Genomic DNA, 19,408 nt, shown 5'->3' on the forward strand with positions numbered 1-19,408 from the left:
GTACGTTTACAAACATATATTTTGATAAAAATAATTGAAAGTTGTGTCTCATTATGGTAAGTGGTGAAATAAGTATAGCCAGTTACAATTGTAATGGCCTAGCAGATAATAAGAAAAGACAATCAGGATTTACCTGGCTAAGAGAGAAGGAATATAATATCTATTGTTTACAGGAAACCCATTCAACAGTTTTAGATGAAGTTTTGTGGAAAAAGAACTGGGGGGGGGGCAAATATACTTCTCCCATGGGCAAAGACATTCAAAAGGGGTGATGGTTTTAATTAACAATAATTTTGATCCAAATGTGCAAATTGTCCAAACAGATCCTCAAGTTAGATGGATTATTTTAAATATGTTATTGGACAATAAACAGATATGGCTTATTAACCCATACGGTCAGAATAATGATGATCCAAGCTTCTTTGAAAATATATATAAGAATTTATCAACTCTACAAGCAACACTAGACTCTATTATTATGATGGGAGATTTTAAAACAGTCTTAAATACCTCTATGGACCGGAAAGGAAACCACACTACAAACTATCACCCTCAGGCACTTAAGGAAATCATGAATGTCATGGATATATTGGAATTAGTGGATATATGGAGACTTAAATACCCTGACCTAGTGAGATATACATGGCGGAGGCTTAATCAAGCTAGTCGTCTTGACTACTTTCTTATACCATTCTCTCTGGCACCAAAAGTTTAAAAAGTGTTGATAGGGGACAGAATGCGATCGGATCATCACATAATTGGCATATATATTACTCTTACAGAATTTCCACGTGGGCGAGGATATTGGAAATTTCATCAAAGCCTACTAGATGATAAATTGTTTAGAACTAGGACAGAAGAATTTATAACTGACTTTTTCAGACATAACATAGGTACAGCAGATCCCCTTATTGTATGGGACACTTTTAAATGTGCCTTTAGAGGCAATGCAATTCACTACTCATCTATAAAACAAAAGCAATTTAGATCAAAAGAGTCCATATTAACAAAGGAAATTGAAGAACTAAAAGTACAGTTAGACCAATAAAAACGGTACCATAGAGGCACAGAATAAGTTAGAGGAAAAACAAAAAGAAATGGAGGAACTTATTCAAGAAAGATCCAGTGTAATATATTATAAAAATAAAGCGAACTGGATGAAATATGGGAAAAAATGCACCAAATTCTTTTTCAATCTTCAATATAGAAATGCTACCAAAAGAAATGTATTAAAACTTGTTACAAATGGAGTCACGCATGATTCACCAAATGATATTTTGAAAGAGGAAGTAAAGTACTTTAAGAATATGTTTTCGTTTCAGGCTCCTCCATCTCCACTAACTGAAACTTATTGTATGCATTTTTTTCCTAATAATAATGTAAAATTAACATCTGTACAGAAATTCTCATGTGAAGGCCAAATTACAGAGGAGGAACTGCTTGAAGCAATTGGGGTCTTTAAGGATGGGAAAACTCCAGGGCTGGATGGCATACCAGTGGAAGTATACAAAACATTTTTGATATACTCAAAGGACCATTATTAGCTTGTTTTAACCACTCCTATATAAATGGTAGATTATCAGACACGCAACAAGAAGGTCTGATATCATTATTACTGAAACAGGACCCAAGTGGTATATATAAAGATCCAGTCCATTAAAAAAATTGGAGACCTTCAGTGTTGTGATGCAAAAATCCTAGCAAAATGCTTGGCGCATATAATTAAAAAAGTATTGTCAGATATTATTCATCCTAATCAGACGGGTTTTTTACATGGACGATACATTGGAGATAATATAAGACAAGTACTGGAAACAATAGAACACTATGAAATATCGGGGACACCAGGCCTGGTTTTCATAGCTGATTTTGAAAAGGCTTTTGATAAAGTACGACTGGAGTTTATATATAAATGCCTAGAATATTTCAATTTTGGGGAATCTCTTATAAAATGGGTTAAAGTTATGTATATTAACCCTAGGTGTAAAATAGTAAATAATGGTGTAATGGATGCCTTCCCTCTCTTCACGAGCAGAGAGGGTGGAACAGGGATCGGACCAACACGCAGCGTAGCCAGTGCTCAACATATTTAATATAACGAACTGTGAACACTTACAACACTACAAAACAACAAAATGTGGCATACCGAAACAGCCCTATCTGGTGCAGACAAAACACAGAGACAGGAAACAACCACCCACAAAATCCCAACACAAAACAAGCCACCTATATAAGATTCTCAATCAGGGACAACGATTGACAGCTGCCTCTGATTGAGAACCATATTAGGCTGGACACAGAAACAGACAAACTAGACACACAACATAGAATGCCCACCCAGCTCACGTCCTGACCAACACTAAAACAAGCAAAACACATAAGAACTCTGGTCAGGACGTGACAGTACCCCCCTCCTGAGGTACGGACTCCGAACGCACCCCCTTAAAACTCTAAGGGAGGGTCTGGGTGGGCATCTGTCCGCAGTGGCGGCTCCGGTGGTGGACGAGGACACCACTCCACCATTGTCTTTGTCCCCCTCCTTAGCGTCCTTTGAGTGGCGACCCTCGCCGCCGACCTTGGACTAGGAACCTTCACAAAGGTCCCCCCTAGATATAGGAGACAGCTCAGGACAGAGAGGTAGCTCAGGACAGAGAGGTAGCTCAAGACAGAGAGGTAGCTCAAGACAGAGAGGTAGCTCAAGACAGAGAGGTAGCTCAAGACAGAGAGGTAGCTCAAGACAGAGAGGTAGCTCAGGACAGAGGGGTAGCTCAGGACAGAGGGGTAGCTCAGGACAGAGGGGTAGCTCAGGACAGAGGGGTAGCTCAGGACGAATGGCAGCTCCGGACTGAATGGCAGCTCCGGACTGAATGGCAGCTCCGGACCGGAGGGCAGCGCATGACCGGAGGGCAGCTCATGACCGGAGGGCAGCTCATGACCGGAGGGCAGCTCATGACCGGAGGGCAGCTCCTGACTGGCTGGCGGCTCTGGCGGCTCCTGACTGACTGGCGGCTCTGGCGGCTCCTGACTGGCGGCTCTGGCGGCTCCTGACTGGCTGGCGGCTCCTGACTGGCTGGCGGCTCCTGACTGGCTCCTGACTGGCTGGCGGCTCTGGCGGCTCCTGACTGACGGACGGCTCTAGCGGCTCCTGACTGACGGGCGGCTCTAGCGGCTCGGGACAGACGGGCGGGTCAGATGGCGCTGGGCAGACGGATGGCTCAGACGGCGCTGGGCAGACGGATGGCTCAGACGGCGCTGGGCAGACGGATGGCTCAGACGGCGCTGGGCAGACGGATGGCTCAGATGGCGCTGGGCAGGCAGGCAGGCAGTGCAGACGGCGCTGGGCAGACGAGCAGTGCAGGCGGCGTTGGGCAGACGGCCGACTCTGACCTGCTGAGGCGCACAGTAGGCCTGGTGCGTGGTGCCGGAACTGGTGGTACCGGACTGGAGACACGCACCTCAAGGCTAGTGCGGGGAGCAGGAACAGGGCACACTGGATTCTCAAAGCGCACTATAGGCCTGGTGCGTGGTGCCGGAACTGGTGGTACCGGACTGAGGGCACGCACCTCAGTGCGAGTGCGGGGAGAAGGAACAGTGCGTACAGGGCTCTGGAGACGCACAGGAGGCTTGGTGCGTGGTGCCGGAACTGGTGGTACCGGACTGGAGACCCGCACCTCAGGGCTAGTGCGGGGAGCAGGAACAGGGCACACTGGACTCTCGAGGCGCACTATAGGCCTGGTGCGTGGTACCGGAACTGGTGGTACCGGACTGGAGACACGCACCTCAAGGCTAGTGCGGGGAGAAGGAACAGTGCGTACAGGGCTCTGGAGACGCACAGGAGGCTTGGTGCGTGGTGCCGGAACTGGAGGTACTGGCCTGGAGACACGCACCACAGGGAGAGTGCGTGGAGGAGGAACAGGGCTCTGGAGATGCACTGGAAGCCTGGTGCGTGGTGTAGGCACTGGTGGTACTGGGCTGGGGCGGGAAGGTGGCGCCGGATATACCGGACCGTGCAGGCGTACTGGCTCCCTTGAGCACCGAGCCTGCCCAACCTTACCTGGTTGAATGCTCCCCGTAGCCCGTCCAGTGCGGGGAGGTGGAATAACCCGCACTGGGCTGTGTTGGCGAACCGGGGACACCATGCGTAAGGCTAGTGCCATGTACACCGGCCCGAGGAGACGTACTGGAGGCCAGATATATTGAGCCGGCTTCATGGCACTTGGCTCAATGCTCAATCTAGCCCGGCCAGTGCGGGGAGGTGGAATAACCCGCACCGGGCTATGCACACGTACAGGAGACACCGTGCGCTCTTCCTCATAACACGGTGTCTGCCCATACTCCCGCTCTCCACGGTAAGCATGGGAAGTGGGCGTAGGTTTCCTACCTGCCTTCGCCACACTACCCCCCCCCCCCAACAAATTTTTGGGGTTTCTTCTCGGGCTTCCTACCGCGCTGTCGTGCTAACCTCATTCACCGGTATCCCTCTGCACATTGCTCCATGGAATCCCAGGCGGGCTCCGGCACTCTCCCTGGGTCAACCGACCACCTGTTTATTTCCTCCCAAGTGGTGTAACCCAGATCCGGCTCCCGCTGCCGAGCTAGCTCCTCAAAACGCCGCCTCTCCGCTTTTGCTGCCTCCAGCTCTGCTTTGGGGCGGCGATACTCCTCTGGCTCTGCCCAGGGTCCTTTACCGTCCAGCTCGTCCTCCCATGTCCATTTCTCCTGGTCCCGCTGCTGCTGCTGCTGCCGCTGCTGCCCGTTGCTAAGCTGCTTGGTCCGAGTTTGGTGGGTGGTTCTGTAATGGTTGCCTTCCCTCTCTTCACGAGCAGAGAGGGTGGAACAGGGATCGGACCAACACGCAGCGTAGCCAGTGCTCAACATATTTAATATAATGAACTGTGAACACTTACAACACTACAAAACAACAAAATGTGGCAAACCGAAACAGCCCTATCTGGTGCAGACAAAACACAGAGACAGGAAACAACCACCCACAAAATCCCAACACAAAACAAGCCACCTATATATCATTCTCAATCAGGGACAACGATTGACAGCTGCCTCTGATTGAGATCCATATAAGGCTGGACACAGAAACGGACAAACTAGACACACAACATAGAATGCCCACCCAGCTCACGTCCTGACCAACACTAAAACAAGCAAAACACATAAGAACTCTGGTCAGCACGTGACAAATGGCTATATCTCAGAACGTTTTAAACTATCTAGAGGAGTGAAACAAGGTTGTCCACTATCGGCATATCTATTTATTATTGCCATCGAAATGTTAGCTGTTAAGATTATATCAAACAATAATATTAAGGGATTAGAAATCCGTGGCTTATAAACTAAGGTGTCATTGTACGCTGATGATTCATGTTTTCTTTTAAAACCACAATTAGAGTCTCTCCACGTCCTCTTAGAGGATCTAGATACTTTTGCTATCCTCTCTGGATTAAAACCAAATTATGAATGTACCATATAAATGTACCATATTACGTATTGGATCACTGAAAAATTCTCATTTTACATTACCATGTAGTTTACCAATTAAATGGTCTGACGGAGATGTGGACATACTCGGTATACAAATCCCAAAAGAAAGAAATGATCTCACTCCCAATAAATGTTTATAGAAAGTTAGCAAAAATAGATAAGATCTTGCTACCATGGAAAGGAAAATACCTGTCTATTTGTGGAAAAATCACCCTGATTAACTCTTTAGTTATATCACAGTTTACCTATTTGCTTATGGAACAAAAAAGATTCAATTTTATTTGGAACGGCAAGCCAGATAAAATTAAAAGGGCCTATTTATATAACGAATATGAATTCGGAGGGCAGAAATTATTAAATATTAAAGCATTAGACCTCTCACTAAAGGCATCAGTCATACAAAAGTTATACTTAAATCTAAACTGGTTCTCTAGTCAATTGGTACGAATGTCTCATCCTATATTCAAGAAGGGCCTTTTCTCCTTTATTCAGATTACACCTGCTCACTTTCGGTTGTTTGAAAAGGAAATAATCTCCAAAATATCTTTATTTTTTAAGCAAGCCTTAGAAGGTTGGTTGCAATTTCAGTTTAATCCACCTGAAAGGACGGAACAAATAGTACAACAAATATTGTGGTTAAATTCAAATATACTAATTGATTAAAAAAACTGTATTTATCGAAGAAATGTTTAAAAAAGGTATACTTTTAGTGAATGATATCATAAATAGGACTGGTGGAGTTATGTCACACATGCAGCTAACACAGACATATGGAAATGTCTACTCTACCCAAAATTACAACCAATTAATTGCAGCATTACCACAAAAATGGAAGAGGCAAGTAGAAGGGAAAAAAAGTAAGGAACTTGTTGTAACGTTCTGACCATAGTTCTTTTGTGTTTTCCTTGTTTTAGTGTTGGTCAGGACGTGAGCTGGGTGGGCATTCTATGTTGTGTGTCTAGTTTGTCCGTTTCTATGTATGGCCTGATATGGTTCTCAATCAGAGGCAGGTGTTAGTCATTGTCTCTGATTGGGAACCATATTTAGGTAACTTGTTTTGTGTTGGGGTTTGTGGGTCTTCTGTCTTTTTCTTCTGTCTTTGTGTTCATTGCACCAGATAGGACTGTTTCGGTTTTTGCCACATTTGTTATTTTGTACTTGTGTAGTGTTCACGTTATCGTCTTTTATTAAACATGTTGAACACGAACTGCGCTGCGTCTTGGTCCGATCCCTGCTACACCTCCTCTTCAGACGAAGAGGAGGAAGGCTGCCGTTACACTTGTATGTCGGCCCTGTATTAAAGAACATAAATGGTCAAAGAAAAGTGTGATAAATAAAAACATATACCAATTTCATTTAAGGACCAAAAAACAGACAGCTGTGTTAAATAAATTGCAAAATAGTTGGGAAGAGATTTTCGATGTACACATTCCATGGCACATGGTTTATGAATTGATACGCAAAACAACGCCGGGTTCAAAACTTCGAATTTTTCTATTTAAATTACTATACAAAATTCTTGCAACTAATAGAATGTTACATATATGGGGGATACAATCTTCCCAGCTCTGCAGATTCTGCTGTGAGGAGGCAGAGTCATTAGATCATTTATTTTAGTATTGTCCATATGTAGCTCGTTTTTGGTCACAGATCCAGGAATGGCTGAAGAATTGCAACATTTGCCTAGAACTAACGCTACAGATGGCAATACTGGGTGATTTGAAAATCCATAGTCAATCAATCAATAATATAATAATTATTTTAGCAAAAATGTATATTTTTAATTTACAATCTGTAGAAGCTATGAGAATAGGGAGGTTCAATTATTTTGTGAAGCATCACAGCACAGTTGAAAAATATATGGCAAATAGAAATCCGAAATGGATGATGTTGAGAGATAGATGGGAGGGGTTGAATGGAGCTGAAGGATGGGACTAATAACAAGATAAACAATGTAAAGCATACGGGATCTGTAAAATGTATATAGGTTCGGAACTTTTGTGAAATAGCATAGTTACAAATAGAAATCAAACTGGATGGACATCAGAAATAGAGGAAGGACTAAGAACAAACAAGAGAGAACTATTGTAAAGTAGACTGTGTCTGTAAAATGTGTATAAGATGTATAAATTGAAGGTAAAAGCAGAAGTGTTTATTAGTTTACTCCAATTGGGGGATCGGTGGTAGGTTTTGCGGGGAATAATAATAAAGGTATATTCTTTAAAAAAGTATGTATGTCTATATAGGTATGTGTATGTATATATGTGTATATGTATGCATGCGTGTATGGATATATATATATTTACCCAAAAAATGTGGGGGATTGGAAATGATGCAGACAATTACATTGGAGGCAACATTCTTTCCGCAATATCAAGCTGATCCACCCCTTAAAAAAATTAATATATATATATTTAAATTAAATAAAAAACAACGTAAACGTCAACATCCTGTGAACAAGACAAGTAGCAAAGAAGAGAAAAAATGGATGAGAGAGAATAGGTACACTGATGGTGTCTAAATGTACATGCTGTCTAAATGTATATGCTGTATCTACCTATCTCAGACAGGTAATCTCACCTGTTGGTTGTAGGGTGAATCCAGCTGTGCTAGTGCTCTGTGACTGTTCTCAATCTAAAAGTCTCACTGTCTCTCTTACCTTTTAGTCCAAGTACCTCTGCTCAGTTCCTGTCCAGTTTACCAGTGCCTTAGCCTCTCCCTTCACTTAGATCATGTTTCAACCTTAGAGTCTATTTAACATTGGGTTCTAAGTACGTGAGTATCTAGCCTACATTGACTTTGTGTATGTGTGTCTGTGTCAAATACGTTATCCTTTTATAAATAATATATATACTGTCTATATGCCATTTAGCAGATGCTCAGTCTGTGTGTCTTTGTTTGTGTGTATTGAGTGTGCGTAGTTGTATTTCACTTACCTGTATGGTGAACAGGTGGAGGTCTGGAGACTCAGAAAGTGATTTGAGGAAAGGAAAGACTCACTGGTCAATAAGTATTCAGCTGCAGCAATAAAGATGATAATGGGTGTATACTCTCTATGAACACAAACAGTTCAAATGAAATCCCAAGTTCACGAACATTGGGAAACAGCAGCAATCCCATTTTTTAAAAATTAAAACATTTCAATAAGACTACCTTGTTTCACCTTTTTATAAACATTTTGGATTGCCGCCATATCCCAATGTTTTTTAACTTGGGATTTGATTGGAAGTCATTGTCAGGTATGGCAAGGCATCCAGCTAATAAGCGAGATAGCGCACCTGTTACCCACTCCACACCAGCACGAGCAGTATTAATTGAATTCGTTTTTTTTATATCAGTAACATTTGATCAAATGACTTTATTCCATTTAAACTGCCCTGTGTAAGCCACTAAAATGATAACACATATCTGGCATGCTACACCATATAGAATCTTATGAATGAATGGAAAAGGAGGCTTGTGGTAGTTAAATTCTTCCCATAATGAGTTTTGAGTAATAATTTCCCTTTCAGCTCATATACAGATTTTGAGGATAAGAGTGCTTTTCAAGACCACAGTAGACAACTTAAAACTAGTTTTCAAAATCATCATGCACCATGCGCTAACATTTGGATACATTATGGAATACATGATATAATACAAAGAGGAGGAAGGGAAGCGCTACTAAGGTACACTATAGTATATTTTGGTAGATAGAAGGTGCTCTTTGGTAAAAGGTGTAAATTGGTCAACAAAAAGAAAGGAGGACCAAGGCACTCTTCATAAATTAATTAAAATGCCTTTATTAGTATGGCATGTTCAATAGAAACAAAGTTGTTTAAAAACCGACGCGTTTCGGCTGCATGGCCTTCGTCAGGGAGTACAGAAAAAAGAGAATACAATGTCCTCTTTTGAAAGTCTTTTCCAATTAGCCCTAATTAGAAGAGGGAGTGGTTACCAAATTGGACACACCTAGTAAGCAATAATATACACATGAAAAGGTAAAATACTGTAGCTATGTTATCATGAGCATACAACTCCAAGCTAGAAGCATCAGAACACCCAGAGAGGCAGTTCCAACCCTACCCATGACTGGGAGAAGTGTCCAAAACAAGAAAGCAATATATTCCACAGATCACAGCAAAACATGAACAACAGTCCAAACATAGCTAGAGGGCAATTTGAGCAAAATGTCCACTAGATGACAGCAAATGGACCCATAACGACCCTACAGGAAGGGTGAGAAATCCATATCTTCATTTAAACCAGGGTACTTAGTGGCCTGTAGTTTGTAAATCCAAAAACTTTCCCTTTGGTTTAACTGTTTAAGACGGTCCCCTTTTCTAATAGAGGCCGGAACATGATCAATACCCATAGCTTGTAGGGAGGCAGGGTTACCATGGTGTAAGGACTTGTAGTGCCTTGCCATGGGGTAGTCTTCATTGCCTACCCGTATGGCGTACTTGTGTTCCGTCAAGCGATCTTGAAGGCGTCTCTTTGTCCGTCCAATGTAGAACACCTTGCACTGTGGACATTCCAGTCTATAGATGACATGAGTGGTTTTGCAGTTAATAAAATGCTTGAGGTAATACTCCATTTTAGAAGCTGTGTCAACAAAATACTTTTTCTGTACAATATTACTGCAATGGTTGCACTGGTAACATTTAAAAGAGCCCTTGGGTTTGTGGTCAAGCCAAGTTTTTTGAGAGTCACCCGGAAGGTAACTGTGGACTAATTTGTCATTTAGGGTAGGACATCTCTTAAAGCTTATGACTGGTGGTTCAGGAAAGACTTGGCGTAGTAGCGTATCACTTTGGATGATTCCCCAATTATTTTTAATGATTCTTTTAATGTTCTCTGCTTCAGTGCTGTATTTTGTAACAAAATACACTCTCTCTGATGTATCACGGGGCACTCCTCTTCGTAACAAGTTCTCTCTGTCAAGTAATCCAGCCCTTATACCTGCATCTTTCAGGACCTGAACGCTGTAGCCCCGATCCAAAAAGCGATTCTCCAATTCTGCAGATTTGACACTGTAGTCTGTTTCCTGATCGCAAATTCTACGGACTCTTTGGAATTGGCCATATGGAATATTCTCTTTTAGCCTTTTGGGGTGAAAACTGTCTGCCCTCAGAATGGTATTCCCATCTGTAGGCTTCCTAAAGATTGATGTGTGCAAACAACCTTTGTCATTTTTACTAATATTGAGGTCCAAAAAATGAATGTTATCCTTGCTGTATTCCATAGTTAGTTTGATGTTAGGGTTAATGCTGTTAAGGTATTGGTGGAAGGAAATAAGTTCATCTTCTGAGCCGGACCAAAACAGGCAAACATCATCAATATAGCGTCCCCACCATATAATCCGGTCAAAGAAATGGTTATTAGAAGGATCCAAAATGAAGTCATTTTCCCATTTACCCAAGTACAAACCAGCGTAGGAAGGGCTGTAGCAAGCTCCCATGGCACATCCTTTGACCTGTTTGAAAATACGGTCCTGGAAGATAAAGATGTTATGGTTAAGAGTCCATTCAGTCAGTGATACAATGAATTCTGTAGGAGGCATCTCAGTTTCAGGCCGGGTACTCAAGAAATGGTGCATCGCTGCCAAACCTTGTTGATGCTCAATGGTGGTGTATAGAGACTCCACATCCATGGTGACTAAAAAGGAAGCTGTACCTATATTCTTCAATTCCTTAATTTTGTTCAACACATCTGTGGTATCTTGAAGATAGGCTGGAAGTGACAACAGAAAAGGCTTAATAAAGTAATCAATGTACTTAGAGATGGGTTCTGTCAGACTTTCATTACCACTAATGACTGGTCTGCCTGGGGGGTTTTCAAGATTTTTGTGGATTTTTGGAAGAAGGTAAAAAGAGGCCATACGCGGACTGCCATTGAAAAGAAATTTGAACTCATTGTCTGAAATGTAACCATTTTCCTTAGCTTCTGTGAGGATCCCTTTCAAATCAGCTTTTAGGTCCTCTGTAGGGTTGAAGGTAAGAGATTGGTAGAATTCGTCATTGTCTAATTGACGGTAGGCTTCTGTCACATATTTGTCTTTACACCACACTACTGTAGCACCACCTTTGTCAGCTTTTTTAATTACAATCCGTTCATTTTTGGATAATGATTCAACTGCATCCCTCTCTGTCTTAGAAAGATTACGTCGTGTTTTGTTGGAATCAATTTTACCCTTAAACAGATTCTCCACATCAAAATTAACTTTCTTGGCAAATGTATTTAGTGTGGCATTCTGGACTATGGGACAAAACACCTTTTAAGCCCAAGTCCACTTTTTGTCCCATAGTCCAGAATGCCACACTAAATACATTTGCCAAGAAAGTTAATTTTGATGTGGAGAATCTGTTTAAGGGTAAAATTGATTCCAACAAAACACGACGTAATCTTTCTAAGACAGAGAGGGATGCAGTTGAATCATTATCCAAAAATGAACGGATTGTAATTAAAAAAGCTGACAAAGGTGGTGCTACAGTAGTGTGGTGTAAAGACAAATATGTGACAGAAGCCTACCGTCAATTAGACAATGACGAATTCTACCAATCTCTTACCTTCAACCCTACAGAGGACCTAAAAGCTGATTTGAAAGGGATCCTCACAGAAGCTAAGGAAAATGGTTACATTTCAGACAATGAGTTCAAATTTCTTTTCAATGGCAGTTCGCGTATGGCCTCTTTTTACCTTCTTCCAAAAATCCACAAAAATCTTGAAAACCCCCCAGGCAGACCAGTCATTAGTGGTAATGAAAGTCTGACAGAACCCATCTCTAAGTACATTGATTACTTTATTAAGCCTTTTCTGTTGTCACTTCCAGCCTATCTTCAAGATACCACAGATGTGTTGAACAAAATTAAGGAATTGAAGAATATAGGTACAGCTTCCTTTTTAGTCACCATGGATGTGGAGTCTCTATACACCACCATTGAGCATCAACAAGGTTTGGCAGCGATGCACCATTTCTTGAGTACCCGGCCTGAAACTGAGATGCCTCCTACAGAATTCATTGTATCACTGACTGAATGGACTCTTAACCATAACATCTTTATCTTCCAGGACCGTATTTTCAAACAGGTCAAAGGATGTGCCATGGGAGCTTGCTACAGCCCTTCCTACGCTGGTTTGTACTTGGGTAAATGGGAAAATGACTTCATTTTGGATCCTTCTAATAACCATTTCTTTGACCGGATTATATGGTGGGGACGCTATATTGATGATGTTTGCCTGTTTTGGTCCGGCTCAGAAGATGAACTTATTTCCTTCCACCAATACCTCAACAGCATTAACCCTAACATCAAACTAACTATGGAATACAGCAAGGATAACATTCATTTTTTGGACCTCAATATTAGTAAAAATGACAAAGGTTGTTTGCACACATCAATCTTTAGGAAGCCTACAGATGGGAATACCATTCTGAGGGCAGACAGTTTTCACCCCAAAAGGCTAAAAGAGAATATTCCATATGGCCAATTCCAAAGAGTCCGTAGAATTTGCGATCAGGAAACAGACTACAGTGTCAAATCTGCAGAATTGGAGAATCGCTTTTTGGATCGGGGCTACAGCGTTCAGGTCCTGAAAGATGCAGGTATAAGGGCTGGATTACTTGACAGAGAGAACTTGTTACGAAGAGGAGTGCCCCGTGATACATCAGAGAGAGTGTATTTTGTTACAAAATACAGCACTGAAGCAGAGAACATTAAAAGAATCATTAAAAATAATTGGGGAATCATCCAAAGTGATACGCTACTACGCCAAGTCTTTCCTGAACCACCAGTCATAAGCTTTAAGAGATGTCCTACCCTAAATGACAAATTAGTCCACAGTTACCTTCCGGGTGACTCTCAAAAAACTTGGCTTGACCACAAACCCAAGGGCTCTTTTAAATGTTACCAGTGCAACCATTGCAGTAATATTGTACAGAAAAAGTATTTTGTTGACACAGCTTCTAAAATGGAGTATTACCTCAAGCATTTTATTAACTGCAAAACCACTCATGTCATCTATAGACTGGAATGTCCACAGTGCAAGGTGTTCTACATTGGACGGACAAAGAGACGCCTTCAAGATCGCTTGACGGAACACAAGTACGCCATACGGGTAGGCAATGAAGACTACCCCATGGCAAGGCACTACAAGTCCTTACACCATGGTAACCCTGCCTCCCTACAAGCTATGGGTATTGATCATGTTCCGGCCTCTATTAGAAAAGGGGACCGTCTTAAACAGTTAAACCAAAGGGAAAGTTTTTGGATTTACAAACTACAGGCCACTAAGTACCCTGGTTTAAATGAAGATATGGATTTCTCACCCTTCCTGTAGGGTCGTTATGGGTCCATTTGCTGTCATCTAGTGGACATTTTGCTCAAATTGCCCTCTAGCTATGTTTGGACTGTTGTTCATGTTTTGCTGTGATCTGTGGAATATATTGCTTTCTTGTTTTGGACACTTCTCCCAGTCATGGGTAGGGTTGGAACTGCCTCTCTGGGTGTTCTGATGCTTCTAGCTTGGAGTTGTATGCTCATGATAACATAGCTACAGTATTTTACCTTTTCATGTGTATATTATTGCTTACTAGGTGTGTCCAATTTGGTAACCACTCCCTCTTCTAATTAGGGCTAATTGGAAAAGACTTTCAAAAGAGGACATTGTATTCTCTTTTTTCTGTACTCCCTGACGAAGGCCATGCAGCCGAAACGCGTCGGTTTTTAAACAACTTTGTTTCTATTGAACATGCCATACTAATAAAGGCATTTTAATTAATTTATGAAGAGTGCCTTGGTCCTCCTTTCTTTTTGTTGACATGATATAATACATTTGTATACAAGAAAACTATTCACTGCCCCGAAAAAGACCCCAAGAAAACTATTGTGATTGGTCACGTAAGGTCACGTGAGAGTGTATGTCAGAATTTTTTCAGGAAGTTATTTTGAGATCTTTAAATAAAAAAGTAAAATCTTGCGCTTTGCCTTTGAAATAGTCCAGAGGCTAAGCTTATTTCATTGAAACAAATTAGATATATTTCAGGTTTTATTTCCAAAGTGATCGTGTAGCAGTATGGCCTTCATAAAGCAGTAGCTAAGATGTTATGTAATCAACGTGACACCGACCGAGCAGCAGTGCCTGCTGGTTACGCAAAGGGGTAGATATAGCCATTTTAGCATGAAGTTAGCTTGTTTTGTCAGGACTGAATAGCGGTCTCATACAAGGCGAAATCGTACTCTCTTCCCCGCCGTTTAAGCTAGATTTTGAACGTCATCTCCAAGCAATGGCTCTGATGACATCGGCAAGAAGACTATTTCATGTTTCGTTCCGAGAAAATTCTCTACGACGAATAGAAGCACTCATTTCAGCAACAAACACAACGTCGGGGAACTTATCATTGGCTGGTCAGAGAATGGCCTGTATTCGTGTAAGGGATTTTAGCACCAACGCACAACCTCTTAGGTAAGGAATCGTGTCATCTATCATTTCCCCAAAGGTACTTAACCTGCTAGCTATAAAGGTAACCACGCTTAGTTAGGCTACTTGCTAGCTAGTCATATTGGCTACCTTAGCATTCTTCCTAACATGAACTAGTTAACGTTAACAAACTTGTTAGTATCGTATCAAATAAGCCAATACCTGAAGGCTAACTTCAGCAGAAAGGCTTGTTGCGTAATCATTGTGTCAGTACTCGATGTATTTGATCGAACCAACTAGGTAGCAATCATTACTTAGAACTGTGTGTTTAATCATAACTTCCAAACTAGCAGCAGTGTGACGAAAAAGTCACTCTATAACCACTTCTGGTTGAAAATGATGAGCAAAGGTTAACCATCTGTCTAGCTACCTACTTCCTCAGTAACCCACCATTCTATTTAATCAATTTACTAACCATGACACACTGCCTGTAACCTTATGTACATCTCATCATTTGAAAATCATGTGCAAACCAATTCATTTGCAAACTGTCACCATTGTACAGCTAGGTACAACTGACTGGTCATTCTGGCAGATAAGCGCCATCAAACCAGGGCTTTGTTAAGGATCTCTAAACAGTTGTTGGACTAGGACATTGCTGGATTGCTTGTGGGACTAGTTACACACGGTAGAGTATGGAATGACTGTAGAAATATTGTTCAACACATCCTGGTATAGATGTCAACGCTGAAGCCATTGGATCTGTGTGCAGAAACCCGAAACCAATTTATCTTCAAAAACAGCCTGTACATTCGCAACCGAAGTCCTGAGAGGGAGTTACCTAGTCTATGGGAGTTACCCATTTCCCACATACAATGCAAAGTCCTTGAGCATCTGTAAAGTGTTATGTTAATCCAATTTATTCCCAATCCCCAGCATGACCACAGCTACTGTCTGTAATTGCACCCTTGTCTGTTCCTGTGCAGAGCTGACAATAAGGTGACGGTCCACTTCATAAATCGAGATGGAGAGAAGATCTCTGTCAAAGGCTCTCCTGGAGACTCTCTCCTAGATGTCATTATTGACCAGGACCTCGATTTCGATGGGTTCGGTGAGTTGGGTTACGTTAATGTGGTTAAGTGAATTAATACGGTTGTTTATTGTAGGTTTCGCCTGCTCTCTCAATCTGTGGGATGTTTTGATCTCTCTGTCTGTCTCTCTGTGTGTTTGTCTGTCTGTCAGGTGCATGTGAGGGGACACTGGCCTGTTCTACCTGTCACCTGATCTTTGAGGAAGACGTGTATAATAAGCTGGGCCCCATTACTGACGAGGAGATGGATATGCTGGACCTGGCCTATGGACTCACAGACACGTGAGACATACACACACGAATTGGAGGCCCATTGATTGGACGCACAAGTGAAATGACACACACACACTGCCACCAGTGTAACCAGAGTGTTATGCTGTTCAGCGTTGATTTATAATGAGATTAGGAGGTAATCATTGTGAGGAACAAGAACAGAGGGATAAACACACAGTGGCACACGCTTGCCTTGTACTGTTGCTAGCCTGCTTTCCAACCAATCGGAAGGGGATTTGAGTTCTGTGTTGCTGTTGCTGGTTTAGGCAGAGCAAGATGAGAAAGGTGACAGTCACGACCTCACTAATCATATTAGCTGAGTGTTGACTGAACCCCATGTGACACTGGCCCACTTTACTTCTGTTGTCTCAAAACGTTACCCCCTAAACACAGATCTTGAATAAGATTACCTCCTCACTCTCCAACTTCAATTATCCAATTATTTCAAGTGGATCCATTTTGGTTAGTCATAGCATTGTGACGTTTTCAAATATGTTTGTCATAATCTTCTTTTTTTTTCCTCTCTCTTTCTGCCAGGTCCCGCCTGGGTTGCCAGATCTGCCTGACCAGGTCCCTGGAAGGCATGACAGCGAGGGTGCCTGAGAGTGTGGCAGACATCCGACAGAGTGGAGACGGGTCCTCATAATGGCAACCCCAGACCAGAGTAATAGATGTACTGAAATTTTCCCAAATCAACGCTTTATTTCAACACTAGCATGACCAAATAATGCCCAATTCTAAGTGGTATGCTGGTATAAATGTTGAAATGGAAGACACTGTAGTAATAGAGATTATGAGATATTAACATTTGAATGAGTCCACATCACAGTTTTACATTCACTTTATACAGGGAACAATGGGGAAAGTTGGCAAATAATTCCTCTGTGCCAAGCAGGTTCTGGAGAATAGAAGAAAGTTTAGATGGAAGTCTACAATCAGCCCCCCCCCCCCCCCCGTCCTTAACGGTTGTGAAGTAGTATATACTGAACAGAAATATTAATGCAACTATCTCAAAGATTTTACTGAGTTACAGTTGATATGAGGAAATCTGTCAATTGAAATAAATAAATTAGGCCCTAATCTATGGATTTCACATGACTGGGAATACAGATTTGCATCTGTTAGTTATAGATATTTTAATAGAAATGGGCCTCACAATTTGCCTCGGGATCTCATCTCGGTGTTTCTGTGCATTCAAATTGCCATCGATAAAATGCAATTGTTTTTGTTGTCTGTAGCTTATGCCTGCCCATACCATAACCCCACTGCCACCATGGGGCACTCTGTTCACAACGTTGACATCAGCAAACCGCTCGACCACACGACGCCATACACATGGTCTGCGGTTGTGAGGCCGTTTGGACATTCTGCCCAATTCTCGAATACTACGTTGGAGGCAGCTTATGTTAGAGAGATAAACATTCTATTATCTGGCAACAGCTCTGATGGATCTTCCTGCAGTCAGCCTGCCAATTGCAAGCTCCTTCAAAATTGAGACATCTGTGACATTGTGTTGTGACGAAACTGCACATTTTAGTGACCTTTTATTGTCCCCAGCACAAGGTGCACCTGTGTAATGATCATGCTGTTTAATCAGCTTCTTCATATGCCACACCTGTCAGGTGGATAGATTATCTTGGCAAAGGAGAAATGCTCACTAACAGGGATGTAAACAAATTTATGCCCACAATTTGAGCGAAATAAGCTTTTTGTGAATATGGAACATTTCTGTAATCTTATTTTCAGTTTATGAAACATGGGACCAATATTTTACATGTTGCATTTATATTTTTATTCTGTGTAGATGTTCTCCAGTGAATGTAAGGGGTTATGATCACTTTCATAGTCCACTACCTCCCTGGTGAGTACTTAGACATAACACATTCAAATAGTTGTTTTTTGTGCTATTACCAATACACGTTACCAATTGTACTGAATTCTTTAAAATAAGTACCAAGAAGTGCAGCGTGTCACCATGTTGTTTCTGAGTAAATACCAGCTGAAACAGGATTGTAAAGTCACCCATCCAGACTTCAGAATGACACCCATTAATATGGCCAGATGCAAGACTGGTTAGGGTGCCTTATCTTGTCATTTCTATGGCCACCCTAGCCTTTGTTTTATCAAGTTGTGTACCCTTACTGTCTTTAGTGTTGTCCTACCACTCGTGTAACCAAATATTAATTTCATATTACACATGATTGTAAATAGCACTCATCTGTGTATAGTCAGAGAAATGCTGTATTAAAATAGACTATTTCTAATTATTCTGATTTCTCTCTGTCTGTCCCATGTCCTGTTGTTGGTGCTGTAGAGAAACCACCCTCAAGGGAATATACTATTATACTAACATTATGTATTGCACAACCATAGAAAATGGATCCTCCAACATGTTTTTAATGAGAAAATGACACAGCAGAAAGGGGCATTACTTCAGTCCTTCATATGCTTCACTCTTAATGTATACTGAAACAATATAAATGCAACATGTGACAATTTCAAACATTTTACTGAGTTAAATTTAATATGAGGAAATCTGTCAATTTTAAATTAGGCCCTAATCTATGGATTTCACATGACTGGGAATACAGATATGCATCTGTTGGTCACAGATACTTTAAAAGAAATGGAATTTCTGTGCATTCAAATTGCCATCGATTAAAATGCAATTGTGTTTGGCTGTAGCTTATGCCTGCCCATACCATAACCCTACTGCCACCATGGGGCACTCTGTTCACAACGTTGACATCAGCAAACCGCTCGCCCACATGACGCCATACACATGGTCTACAGTTGTGAGGCCGGTTGGATGTTCTGCCAAATTCTCTAAAACGACGTTGGAGGCAGCTTAAGGTAGAGAAATGAATATTATATGCTCTGGTGGACCTTCCTGCAGTCAGCATGCCAATTGCATGCTCGCTCAAACTTGAGACTTCTGTGGCGTGTGACAAAACCACTTTTTAGAGTGGCCTTTTGTCCCCAACACAAGGTACACCTGTTTAATGATCATGCTGTTTAATCAGCTTCTTGATATGCCACACCTGGCAGGTGGATGGATTATCTTGGCAAAGGGGAAATGCTCACTAACAGATGTAAACACGTCTTGAGAAATTATATTTTTGTACGTATTTGAAAATGTCTGGGGTCTTTTAT

The 19,408-nt window shown here is 41.8% G+C and overlaps 1 protein-coding gene across 1 annotated transcript; it reads left to right on the top strand.

Moving 5' to 3' along the window:
* The first annotated feature begins 14,425 nt into the window (after window positions 1–14,425).
* LOC129859885 (adrenodoxin-like) lies at window positions 14,426–18,522 on the top strand. The gene is made up of 4 exons (XM_055930107.1): window positions 14,426–14,937; window positions 15,879–16,003; window positions 16,135–16,264; window positions 16,793–18,522. Exons 1-4 carry the CDS (start codon window positions 14,759–14,761, stop codon window positions 16,899–16,901), a joined length of 543 nt encoding a protein of 180 aa, XP_055786082.1. The 5' UTR covers window positions 14,426–14,758; the 3' UTR covers window positions 16,902–18,522.
* Window positions 18,523–19,408: the final 886 nt, after the last annotated feature.

The sequence above is a fragment of the Salvelinus fontinalis genome, chromosome 7 (assembly GCF_029448725.1).
Source record: "Salvelinus fontinalis isolate EN_2023a chromosome 7, ASM2944872v1, whole genome shotgun sequence".
In the NCBI taxonomy this organism is placed as follows: Eukaryota; Metazoa; Chordata; class Actinopteri; order Salmoniformes; family Salmonidae; genus Salvelinus; species Salvelinus fontinalis.